General features: G+C 51.4%; 1 protein-coding gene across 2 annotated transcripts in view; it reads right to left on the bottom strand.

Moving 5' to 3' along the window:
* Positions 1-1,751: 1,751 nt before the first annotated feature.
* Tead4 (TEA domain transcription factor 4) overlaps positions 1,752-12,513 on the bottom strand; it is an 80,901-nt gene continuing 70,139 nt past the window's right edge. For both annotated transcript variants that reach the window (XM_042274163.2, XM_042274162.2), the window contains 3 exons: positions 7,352-7,492; positions 5,253-5,405; positions 1,752-5,151 (listed from right to left, as the gene is read on the bottom strand). In XM_042274163.2, coding sequence (XP_042130097.1) covers positions 5,038-5,151; positions 5,253-5,405; positions 7,352-7,492 — 408 coding nt within the window. In that variant the 3' untranslated portion in view covers positions 1,752-5,037. The remainder of the gene's footprint in view (positions 5,152-5,252; positions 5,406-7,351; positions 7,493-12,513) is intronic.

Genomic DNA, 12,513 nt, shown 5'->3' on the forward strand with positions numbered 1-12,513 from the left:
GCCTCCCGTGACCCCAAAACAGTTCCTTTACTACTGAGAGCAAATCACACTCCTGCTTCTCCTCCTCCTCCTCTGTCTGTAAACGCACCGCGTCCCAGCACAGGGTTGGCCAGAGCTTCTCTTCTCAGGCCCGACTCTCCTCTCAGTCATGACCCAACTCCTGACTCAAATAAGAATCTGGGTGTCTGTCCTTCCTGAGTCTGGCCCAGGGAGGAAGGTGCCCACCAAAAGGCAGGCCCTGTCATCCAGGCAAGGTCTCCTGCCTCCCTGCTCAGGACAGGGAGCAAAGGGAGAGAGTGCAGCAGGTACAAGTGGGGTCCTGTGTCAGCCCCTCTGAACCCCAAACTAGTGCAGTTTAGCACAGAACAGTAGTTGATGCGAATTCCGTGTTTGGTAGTGTTGTGGGATGATGGCTGTTATGAATTATTACACGGGGGACCCCCGAGGGTATCCTGCGCATGCCAGGAGACATGCCTGCATGCCCCGCAGATGCAGCAGCAGGCTGGCGGGTGACCCACTCCATGTGGGCGTGGTGGCGGGTGGACGTTCACGACCCAGATGCTACATCCCCACAGAGATGGTTTATTATAATAGAGAGACGAAGAGAGGATAGGAAAGAAGAAAGAGAGGGAAAGAGAGGGGTCAAGGGGTGCGCACCTCGTGGGAGTGGAAGGAGTGGGGGAGGGGAGGGGACGACCGAGTTTTTCCTTAAGACGAGGCTTTAAGTCAGGATGCAGGGCGGCAATGGCCAGCCTCTTACCATGCCCTATTCAAAAAGCATTCTAACTCTTCAGCTCTGAGTTCCGTTCCTGCTCCCACTGGTTTGGTTCAGCACCGGCCAGTCCCAGAGTGCATCTGCCCTGTGCGCATGGCTGGTTTGTGTGATAGTCTTTGTGAATAGTCTCAGAACTCCACTCCTGCACAAAGAAATCACATGCGCGCAGACCTCTGTGTTTGTAGCAGTCTTTACTGAAGATTTGAAGAGATGAAGGGGGTTTACATAGAAAAAAGTACAAAAGCCTTAAAGCTGAATATCAGACATCTGTGGGTGTAAAAAACATCATTTCCACAGTCTGGGCTCTGCCTCGCCAGAAAGGCCCGTGCCCATCTGCGCCCTTTCTTACTCACGAATATATATATACAAAAGCCGAGTTCAGACACTTTTTAAAGAATTTTTATTTCAGAGATCATTTTCACTGTGTAGTTCATGCTGGCCTCAATTTCCTCCTGAGTGTGTGTTGGAGCGGAGAATAAAAGTATGCACCCCGGCACCTGGCTGGGCATATTAGTTAACCACATTCTCTATATGGAGTCAAGTCTTTGAGGAAAAGGTAATTTTCTTTCTGATCTGTAAGATCACAAGTTATCCAAGGTGCCACTGCCCCCTGTTACCATAGCTCTAAGAAAGAAAATGGGTTTTCAGCAGGGGTGAGATGCCGGTGGCCACTGGGCAGAACCCCTGAGAGAAGCCTACACTGTTCTGTTGTCTCTCTTCCGGTGCCTGGGTAGTCAAGGTCTCAGGAAGCTCCCTCCTGTCACAGCCTACCCTCAGCCCTTCTGCATTCAGCCCCCAGCCTGGGAAAGAACGGGTGCACCACAGACCAGAGATATAAGACCACACCTCGGGCCCCTTCACCTGTAGGTCTGCCTACGACACCGCTACTTGTACACACAAACACATTAGTTCCTTTTATGCATGGGGGGGAGGGGGTTGTGGGTTTCTTTATATTTTATTTATTTTTAATTATTGGGTTTTGTTTTGGTTTTGTGCTTGTGTTTGTTTGTCTGGTCAGGACACATTCTTTCCATTCCTCTGACACTCGGTTGGTACAATCTGCTGTTAGTGTCAGACCCTGTGAGGCAGGAAGCCCTTCGCCTGTCCCTACCGCCGCCATTTCCGGCTAACTAGAATACACCAGGAGGGTTTTCACTCCCAGGGTAGAGGGCTCTCTGTTCCCAGGACTTGGGGACCCTTCGTCATCTCGCAGGCCCGGTGACACGGGTAGCCCTGTCTGGTCCACTCTCCCTTGCCTATCACAGGGCTGCCAAGTAGAACATGCCCAGGAAACAAAGTTTCCACCCCCAAAGGCCGGGGGGAGCGTGCTGGATGGGTTCAGGAACCACCGCACTTGCTCCTTGGTAGACTCCAACAGCTCTAGGGCAGCTCTAAAAATAGCATCAAAGGAATGTACTCCCTTGCTGAACACCTCCAGGCCTCGCCACCACCCTGAGAGGACTCCAAAGTCCACATCCATCCGCACAGGGAGTGCAGGGGACTCGAAAGACGGAGCCACTGCCTTTCGACCTGCCATGCTGGCCGCAGGTATGTCCACCTTCTGTTGCTCAACATACCCCCGGGGCACACCCCTCCCCTCCCTGTCTCCAGGACTCTCCATTCTCCCTTGGAATGTTCCTTCGGATCCACTTGTGTGTAGTTCAAGAGTTAGTGCAGATTCTGGGCCTCAGCAGCCTCCCCTAAAGTGACGCTAACCTTGGTGCCCTTTTCTCCACAGCATTTCCCACTGCCCACAAGTCTCCTTAACTCACCTCCAGGCACCCCTTCCTTAGTCCAAAGCAAGCTCAGAGCCACCCTGGCTGTTTTGCTCATGGACACATTCCCGGGGCCTGACACATCTCAGAAATTAAACAACTACTCACAAAGCAAAAGAAAAAAATGCACCAACAACCAAGCAACTTCCTTAAGCTCTCCGGGCCTCACTTTCTTAATCTTCAAAATAGGACTGGCAGGCACAGTGGTGAGCACCCATAGTCCCAGCTCCTCAGGAAGCTGAGGCAGGAGGATCACTGGAGATATTAGCCCAGACCAGAGAGGGTGAGCTCATCTAAAAAAAGAAAAAAAAGAAAAAACCACGGCGCCAGCACAGTATCATCACGTGGCGTGGAGGTGCCCTAGTCCAGGGCCACACTGAGTCAAGTGGAGAGGAAGCTAAGACTACTGTCTTCTGTGGCGAGTCTCCGTGAGGCCACTGAGGTCAGTTCGCACAGGAAAAACTCATGACCCACTCTGGGACCCGACATCTGACCTGCTTCGCACAGGAGAGGGTTGTGTCCTTCCTGTCCCTAGTGGCTGCCCACATAAAAGTCTGAAGTGTCTGAGGCTGAGGCTTTCCAAGAATGCTGCTCCCAGGCAGCATGCACAGGGGGAGAGGGCCGGGGCTAAGATCTGAGGGAGCTGCAAACACAGGCCTGCACATACATGGAGGGGTGAATGCTCACCACAGGGCTGGGGATGCAGCAGTCTTTCTGGGACCCTTGACCCCCTTGACAGCAGGATCTCTACACAGTGCAGTAGGAAGCAGGTCCGCAGACACCATCCTAACATGGCGGGGAGGGATGGGTTAAATTGCTTTGGGTTAAGGAGAGGGAATGTGGGGGCTACAGAAAGACCGGGTGACTTGTCTGTATTCCTCATCTGAGATGCTGCCCGACTCCTGCCCTATGCTTGTGTGCATACTTCTGGCACAGTTAACTCAGCCTGTGCCAAGCCCTGGGGTCCACCCCAGCACCAAAAACCCCACAGAAATAGCATCAATAAATACTAGCCATTCTCCTCTCAGAACTTGTTCCCTCAAGGGCTATTTCTTCCCTGAGACCCCTGGATGCCCCCTATCTGAAGGGCAGTTGCGTAGGATCACACCACCACACCCCCCTCCACCCCAGTGCATAGCTCCCGAGTCGGGCTCCTCAGCTAGAGCCGAAGCTCCCACGGTTAGTACCGATGCATATTTATTGAACATGTGGGTGTGCTCAGCACTATATGAGGCACCGTTCATACACGAGGTAGGTGAATGTTATACCCATTTTACAGATGGGAAAACTGAGGCACCATGACATTAACACACCAGAGGCTGCACATCAAAGTCAGGTTAGACTGATTCCAGAGCCCTCGTTTCTCACCTCTGTAGCATCCCCTCAATGCTGCCCTGCCCATTTCTACATCACCACAGATACATCCCTGAGTTCTGGGCACACACAAACATGCCCAGGTTGGATCTTTCTTCCGGAGGCTCCACCTGGGGCCGTAAACACCAGGAAGCCTTGAGAGGGCAGCAGACAGAGAGCCAGATCCAAGCCTTCCAGAGGGAGGGAAGCAAGGGGTTGGGGCTGAGGACCAGATCATTTAACTGGCACAGTACCCAGCTACTTTTGTTTTGTTTGTTTTTCAAGACAAAGTTTCTCTGTGTAGCTCTGGCTGTCCTGGAACTCAAAGATCCGCCAGCCTCTGCCTCCCAAGTGCTGGGTTAAAGGCGTGCGCCACCACCGCCCGGCATGACCCAGGTACTTTACAGACATCCTCTCCTCACCAGCGCTGAGCAGAGAGGAAAGGGCACTAACAGGGAAGCTGAGGAGCCTGACAGGGCCAAGCAGCGCCCACGCTGGCCCTGAAGTGGGATTCCCTACCTCCGAGCCTTGTCTGGAGCCACCGCCCCCTGCAGGGCCACTGCAGGGCCACCTGAGTAACTCTTACCCAGTCTCCAGCCAATGACTCTGTTGCAGCCACATCTAAATCCAGCCCTGTGAGCAGGGGTGGAGCCTTCTGCTACAGCTATCCTCAGGCAGTCATGGCCAGGCTGACAGTGCACACTTGGTCATGCACAGCGTCTCTGGCTGTGCGACCCACATGCCATCTGTCCTCAGGCCACCAGTGTGACCGACAGCAGAATGTTCCGGCAGCTGAGAAGGGATCACTGGGTCTTGAGCTTTGGTGTCTGGTGATGAGTGCCTGGCTGAGTCCACTGGGGTTCTGGGTCCTGGACCATCTGGAGGCATCTCTGGGCTTGCTTCCAGCTTGCTTCCTGGCGCCCCCTTCTCCCCTGCCCTTCTGGGCTCATACAGCCAGACCAGCTCCTCTGAAAACACTCGGCACCTCGGGTTTATTGGGGGCTGGGCCCTGCAAGATCAGGCCGTTTTCTCCTCTGCTCAGCTCTCTCGGCACTTCCGGGGGCCGTCCCTGAAGATCCCCTCCCAGGTCCCCATTTCCTGGATTTGTCCCCCCACCATCGTTCTCCAAGTCTCTCATTCTTTCACGAGCCGGTAGATGTGGTGCTGAGTCCCGTGTTCGCTGGCTGACACTTCGAAGACATACGCAATACACAGCAAGGTCTCCTGCGTGTCTCGGTTGGTGATCACCTGTCGGTGAGACGGAGGTGAGGTGTCAAAGCCCTGGGTAGGGCGGCCCCTGGTGCCACCCACCCGCGCACCACACCCTGGGCACCTGCTCCACTTCATACCTGCAGGATGGTGAAGTTCTCCAGCACGCTGTTCATCATATACTTCTCAGGTAGGTGCTTCAGCTTGTGGATAAAGTTGATCATGTACTCACAGAGCGGCGACCGGTGGATTCGGTACAGATAGCGGCCATTGTCATAGCGAGCATACTCTGTCTGTAGAACCCCAGGGACAACGGAGGCTTAGACTCCCTTCACCCCTTACCCAAGCCCAGTTTGGCAAGGATGTACAAAAACCCATTCACCGCCCATGGGAAGCGGGGGCAGAAGATGGCCCAGGAGCAGAGCCATCCTCTGAGGTTTCTGGACGTTAGGCCGGGCCTCTCCTCTCTGTCACTGACATGGCAGGCAGACACTTCCAGGAGAGGGACATGTAAAGACCTGGAAGCAGTGGCAATGAGCTGGGGCAGCTGCACGGGAGGCTGAGGTGAGGGAGGGCACCAGCACCTGTGCCGTGGGACTGCCACATGCGTGAAGCTTGGCGGTGGATGCTATTGGTACAGGAGCTGGATGGATGGCACATGGGACGATGACTGGATAGAGGCAGGAGCATCTCAAACCTTGATGAGTTTAATGATGGTCATAACTGTGGGAGCTTTGTAAAAACTGCCTTTGCTGGGGTAGGGCAGATGTGCCCTGGAGTTCATCTATAGCACCAAAACAGAACAAAACACAGACACAGACACAGACAGACACAGACACAGACAGACAGACAGACAGACAGACACACACACACACACACACACACACACACCAACTACTGGATTACATCCCCAAGATTGAACGAAGTTATACGAGTGGGGCTCAGGGGAGCTAACATGTGTCAAAAGCTTCCTGGCCATGGAACAGCTAGGGTTGGGACCCGGAAGCAAAGGTCACTTCCCAGGTCCTGCCAGGCACCTAGCTGCTTGACATGGGTGACTGTCAACTCCAGGTACAGAGGACACCATCAATGCAGACCCACGTGGGCCAGGAGGTGACCAGCCTGACATCACAGGGTCACAGACGTTAGAGCCACAGGTACGCTCTGGTGGAGGCTTTAGGGCCCTTTTGTCATTCTCATTACAAAATAAGAGCAGAAGCCGGGCGGTGGTGGCGCACGCCTTTAATCCCAGCACTCGGGAGGCAGAGCCAGGCGGATCTCTGTGAGTTCGAGGCCAGCCTGGGCTACCAAGTGAGTTCCAGGAAAGGCGCAAAGCTACACAGAGAAACCCTGTCTCAAAAAATACCAAAAAAAAAAAAAAAAAATAAGAGCAGAATGTCACAGCTATTGGGTCCAGTGGGTGGTGAAGACAACCTGCTAAGTGGAGGAAGTGGAGGGGTGGTTAACACAACTCCAACCAGGAAGTGGGGGTCAGGAGAGGTGTGCAGGGGTCAAACCCAGGTCCTCTTAGCTTGTGCTCACTACCAGCCTGCCTGCCTTTGCCAGGGTGAGTGGGAGAGAGGCAGAGAGTTCTGCCCAAGTGTAACGTCTCCAAGGTACTCCAAAACTGAAAAGCTGTGTGCTGCTGGGATGCCTGGGAAGGGGGATCTAAAGACTGTTTCAAAAAGGGGGAGGTGGGGACAAAGGACCGTATAGCTCAATGGTAGAGTACTTGCCTAGCAAATACCAGGCTCTTACAAAGGCCCAAACATCTGGACAAACAGGGACTCCACGAGCTTTCAGCACTCAAGGAGAAAAAGCAGGAAGCGAACAGACCCTGAACATCCATTCTCACTTGTCTCTGCCCCTAGAGAGAGCTGTGTGACTGAGATAGCCCACTCCTATTCTCCGGCCCAGCTGTCAGACTCAGATGGATTGGGGAGAAATCCTTGGGCTAGCCTGTGCTTTGGCCCTACTCTAGAAGATGTGGGATGCTTGCAAGAAAGGCTTGAAAGGAATCCTGACCAGGAAATTCAGCCAGGGCTCTGAGGCACAGATGGACAATTAAATCAGTAACTTACTAGAAGCTTCACACCCAACCCCAAACACACACACTTCCTGGAGGTGCACAGAAGCCACATGGGGCCCACCCTCAGCAACCCCGCCCCCAGGAGAGCTCCAGGAAAAGGGAGCACACGGGCCACCCCCTTGGCCCTGCACCCACGAGGTGGCCTCCTACCTCCACTTTCTCCACCACTTGCTTGCCAAAGGAGCAGACCTTAGTAGAACAGGTAATGATCATGTTCTCCAGGCTCTCGTACTGGCTCGAGACGCCATAGAAGGTGCTGCCCTCATCGTCAATGCTGGTGTTGAGGTCTGCCTGCCGGAGGAACAGGAAGACACAGTTGGGGTCCCAGTGCAGGTTCTCGTGAAGGGACTCTAGCCGGCCTGGGTGTGACAAACATGGCTGTGGCAGGCGCTGCCCTTCTCTCACGTTCCTCTGTCTTGCTAAAAACCATTAGATTACAGAAGGCTAGCCCCCAAGGTCTGTTCCCTCCTCCTGAGGCTGACTACCAAGGTCCAGCTGTCAAATATTAAAGTCCAGCAATCAAAAGCCCCCTTTGGCTGCCCTAATTAACCTGTCCAATCAAAATCCAACACCTCGTCCTAACACTGGGTTTCCCCTTTACCTTTATAAACAGACATTTGCCTATGGGCCACGTCTGTCTCCTCTCTATCCAGAGGCAGTCCTATGTCCCTCTGGAACAAATATCCCTTCCCTCCTCCCTTGTCCTCTGTCCCTGCCCTTTGTCTCTCTGAGGCAAATAAATCTCCTTTGTGCTGAGAACTTGATCTTGGGGTGTCTTGTGCCAATACTGGTCACTTCATCTTGGACGAGAGAACATGACTTTAAAAGAATGGGGGCAGGACATGGGTACAGCTCAGTGGGGCAGCCGGCTGTTGGCCTGGAAGGACCAAAACAAAAAACAAACAAACAAACAAAAAACAAAGAAGAAAGAAAAAAGAAAAAAAATTGGTACACAGCAAGCAAAAGAAAGCCTCTGCCACCCCCCACACCTGTGAGAAATAAGTCCACAGCTGCCCACATGGAGCCAGGCAATTACTTCTTGGTTGGATATTGTATAAATTACTTTGGGATTGCTGTGACTAAATACCACATACAAACAACCCAAGGGAGGTTTTTTTATCTTGCCTCTCTCAGTCCCTCAGAGCTGGGAAGGCATGGCAGAATGATCCCGAGGCTGTTCACACGGCATAGGACAGGAAGGAGAGAACACGAGCCCAAACCAGGAGTGGGTAGAACCTTCAAGGACTTGCCACTAGTGTCCTATTTCCAGCAGCAAGGCCACAACTCTTAAAAGCTCTACAGCCTTCCAGAGAGCCACAAGCTGAAGACCAAGCATCCCAAACGCAAGTCTGTCTGTAGGAGACACTGTAGATTCAAAGCCTATCCCTGGCCCAGAAAGGCTCGTATCCATCTTACGATACAAACAAAAACATGGAGTCAGAAGTGTCCAGAGTGCAAAGTCTCTTCTGAGGCAATCTGAGCCAATGACCCTGCAAAATCAGGAAGAAAAACCTCACACTTCCCATTCATCCTGGAACCGGGTAAACATTCCATGTCAAAAGGAGCGCAGCAAGAAGAAACTCGGGCACCGGAAAGACATGGCTCAACAGTTAAGAGCACTTGCTGCTCTTACAGAGAACCTGAGCTCAGCCCCCAGCACCCATGCTGGGCAGCTCACACTCTTATGTTCTCTTCTGGCCTCCATGCGCACCTGTACACGTGTGCTCACATACACACAGATATCCCTTCACGTGTAGCTGGCACTGAGACACCTATCAGAGAATCCAACCCTTCTATACATTGTGTGGCCTCACAGGCTTTTTTTAGAACCTAGATGCAAGCCCCATGGCCCTATAACTCATGCATTTTGTAGACTTGCAAAGCCAGCAAGCAGTGGATGATGGCAAGTTCTGCTGCTAACTCGAGAGGCAGCTGGGTCCCCACAGACATGACTCGGTGTCATCTGAGTGCCTATGTGGCTGAACTTGGTAAACAAGTTCCAGGACACCCTTTCAGCTCTTTGGTTTGGTTTGGGGGGTGTTCTTTTATTTTGGGGTGGGCTTTTTCTTATTTATTTTGTGTGTATGAGTACACCCATTCCAGAGGATGCATGTGGAGCCAAAGGACAACTTTTGGGTATTGGCTCCGTCCTTCCACCATGTACTTCCTGAGGATTGAACTCAGGTCATCAGCCTTGGAAGCAGGTGCATATACTCTCCGAGTCATCTCACTGGTCCTTAAATATTCTTTGTTTTAATTAAGGAATCCTTTCTAAAATTTATATATTTTTTGCGTGTATGTGGAAACAGGTGTTTGCCTGGCAGGGTTGGCCTGATTTTGCATGACATGATGACCTCTAACTCCATCCATTTCCCTACAGATGACTTACAGAAGGCTGATTCTTTGTTTTCTTTTTGTTTTTCTGAGACAAGGTCGGCTATGGAAGTTGGCTGTCCTGGAACTCACCATGTAGACCAGCCTGCCTCTGCCTCCTCCCAAGTGCTGGGATTAAAGGCCTGCACCACTCCGCCTGTCCAGAAGGCTGATTCTCATGGTGGGGCTTCTTCATCGACAACACAATGCAGAGGTAACTGGCACGTGGACCAGGGTGCAGGCTGTGAATGCAATGTGAGCTGCCAATCATGATGCAGGTTCTGAGACCCACAATGCTTCAGCAGGGAGCCCAGGGAAGGTCTGGGTAATATTTGAGCACAAGTGACAAGCAGTCTTACTCACGACCGCTAGGTGACGCTCAAGCACTGGTTTTCTCTCCTTTGGCTCCTTCCTTTCAACAGCAAAAATCTTTGTGTAAACTGACAAGGAAGTGTTAATTACCCTGTAATTAATGTGGCACAGAAAACATATTATGCAGGCACGTACGCACGCACACTCACAGACAGACAGACAGACAGACAGACAGACAGACAGAGACACACACACACACACACACACACACACACACACACTACTGAGAATGACTAGCCTTTACCATTATGGATGAACACAACATGCTGAGTGAAGAAAGCAATTATGGAACAGAATACAGAAATATTTTTAGGATGTCTCACTGCACTGAGCATGGGTTAAATGGAGCCATTCTTCAGGAGGAAGGAAAAACAGTTACAACAGCATCCAAGCCAATGTTTAGTCCCCTTACTAAACCCCCTCCACTCCCTACCCAGAATGGCTTCAGTCTCCCCATCCTGCCGCCATCATGACCCTGTAGGGGAGGGCAGCTGGGGAGTGTGGGTCAGCCATGGTCCAAGGTCTTCCTGTGACAAGTGAAGTGAACAAGGACCCGAACCCAGACTTTCTCTCACTTTCTCTAAGTCATATGACCATCCTAGAAGACCAAGTTTGTCAGAGTGGCCTGAAAAAGTTGAGAGACAGTTTGTGAGCTGAGAGTACACTGTGACTAGAACGGTAGGGCAGAAATATGGGCCAACTTTCTGGTTCAAAAACAACTGCCTGGAAAGGTAGAGGCTCTGAGGGATGAGGCCAGGGTGACAATACTCAGACAACATGTTACACTCCTTAACCTCACAGATCCTCCATACCCTCATGGTGTCTTTGTTTGAGCAAAGATTTTGTTATGTAGCCCAGGCCAATCTCCAATTTTATTCCTTCTGCCTTCTAAGTACTAGGATTACAGGCATCCATCTAACTTGTGCATCTTTTTTTTCTTTTAATTTTTTTTTCTTTAGGGCACCAGATCTCATTACAGATGGTTGAGAGCCATCATGTGGGTGCTGGGAATTGAACTCAGGACCTCTGGAAGCACAGCCAGTGCTCTTAACCTCTGAGCCATCTCTCCAGCCCCACTTGTACATCTTTTAATGATTCTTTCTTTCTTTCTTTCTTTCTTTCTTTCTTTCTTTCTTTCTTTCTTTCTTTCTTTCTTTCTTTCTTCCTTCCTTCCTTCCTTCCTTCCTTCCTTCCTTCCTTCCTTCCTTCCTTCCTTCCTTTCTTCTTTTTTTTTTTTTGGTTTTTCGAGACAGGGTTTCTCTGTGTAGCTTTGCGCCTTTCCTGGAACTCACTCTGTAGACCAGGCTGGCCTCGAACCCAGAGATCCGCCTGCCTCTGCCTCCCAAGTGCTAGGATTAAAGGCGTGTGCCACCACCGCCCAGCTTAATGGCACTTTTAAAAAGTATTTGTTTGTTTATCTATCAATTTATTTATTTGTGTGTGCGTGCTTGCACATGCATGGTGGTGTGCATGTGGAGGTCAGAGGACAACTTGCACGAGTCAGTTTTCTCCTTCCAATATGCGCATTCCAGGCGTTGAACTCAGGTCATCAGGCTTAATGGCAAACACCTTTACTCACTGAGCCATGTGGCAGGACTTTGTGATATCTTTGACATCAATTCACTTTTATTCTTTAATTTTACCCTAAGCAATATGATCATGAAAGCAAGGACGGTGGCTTCTTCTTCTTATATAAGCCAACTTAACTATTAAATAGAAATGTCAGCAGATGGAGCACTTGTAAGACGCCTCAGTGCACCATGCTGGGAAGACCCGATACCAAAGAGCTCCTCAGGCCACACACACAAGCAGCCTTCCTGTCTCTGCACCCCAAGCTTGTGTGACTTGTCCAGGGTAAGGTCCACGGGGTACAAGATCCCTGTCCTTGACAAATCTCACTCAGTGTCTGTCTGGCACACCTGGCCTTTCAATAAAGGCTGCATTCGGCTGTTCCTCTTCTCGGCTCTGGGTGGTGCTATGACAGAGGAGCCAGGTCCCAGAGGACATCAGTTACTGACCCCCGAGTTCTTGACCTCGACTTAAGCCCTCCATCTCAAACATATTCCAGCTTTTCAGTCATTACCTCCCACCCTAGGACCCCTTTAAAACACTCACTCATAGCCGGGCGGTAGTGGCGGCGCACGCCTTTAATCCCAGCACTCAGGAAGCAGAGGCAGGTGGATCTCTGTGAGTTCCAGGATAGCCAGAGCTACACAGAGAAACCCTGTCTCAAAAAACAAAACAAACAAACAAACAAAAAACATTTATCCAGCCCCAGCCCAGCATTTCTGGGCTCTGTGGGACAGAAAACGGCTAAGGAATATTTGTGTACTATGAGAAAATTTGTAACTAGAGAAAGTAAGATTAGTGAGATGGATGGGGGTCCGACGTCACCCTAGAATCTGCCGAGAGCCTGTGAAGCACAGATCTGGGAGACGGTGGCCAACGCCCGAGGACCCATCCCACAGTGCCTCAGCTGCTCCTTGGGCTCCTTGGGCTCCAGGGTCCATCCAACTTTTCCACCGCCTTACCCTGCAGCTGGAATCCAGGACAGCTGTCTCTCTCAG

The sequence above is a fragment of the Peromyscus maniculatus genome, chromosome 3, assembly GCF_049852395.1.
Source record: "Peromyscus maniculatus bairdii isolate BWxNUB_F1_BW_parent chromosome 3, HU_Pman_BW_mat_3.1, whole genome shotgun sequence".
Taxonomy (NCBI): domain Eukaryota; kingdom Metazoa; phylum Chordata; class Mammalia; order Rodentia; family Cricetidae; genus Peromyscus; species Peromyscus maniculatus.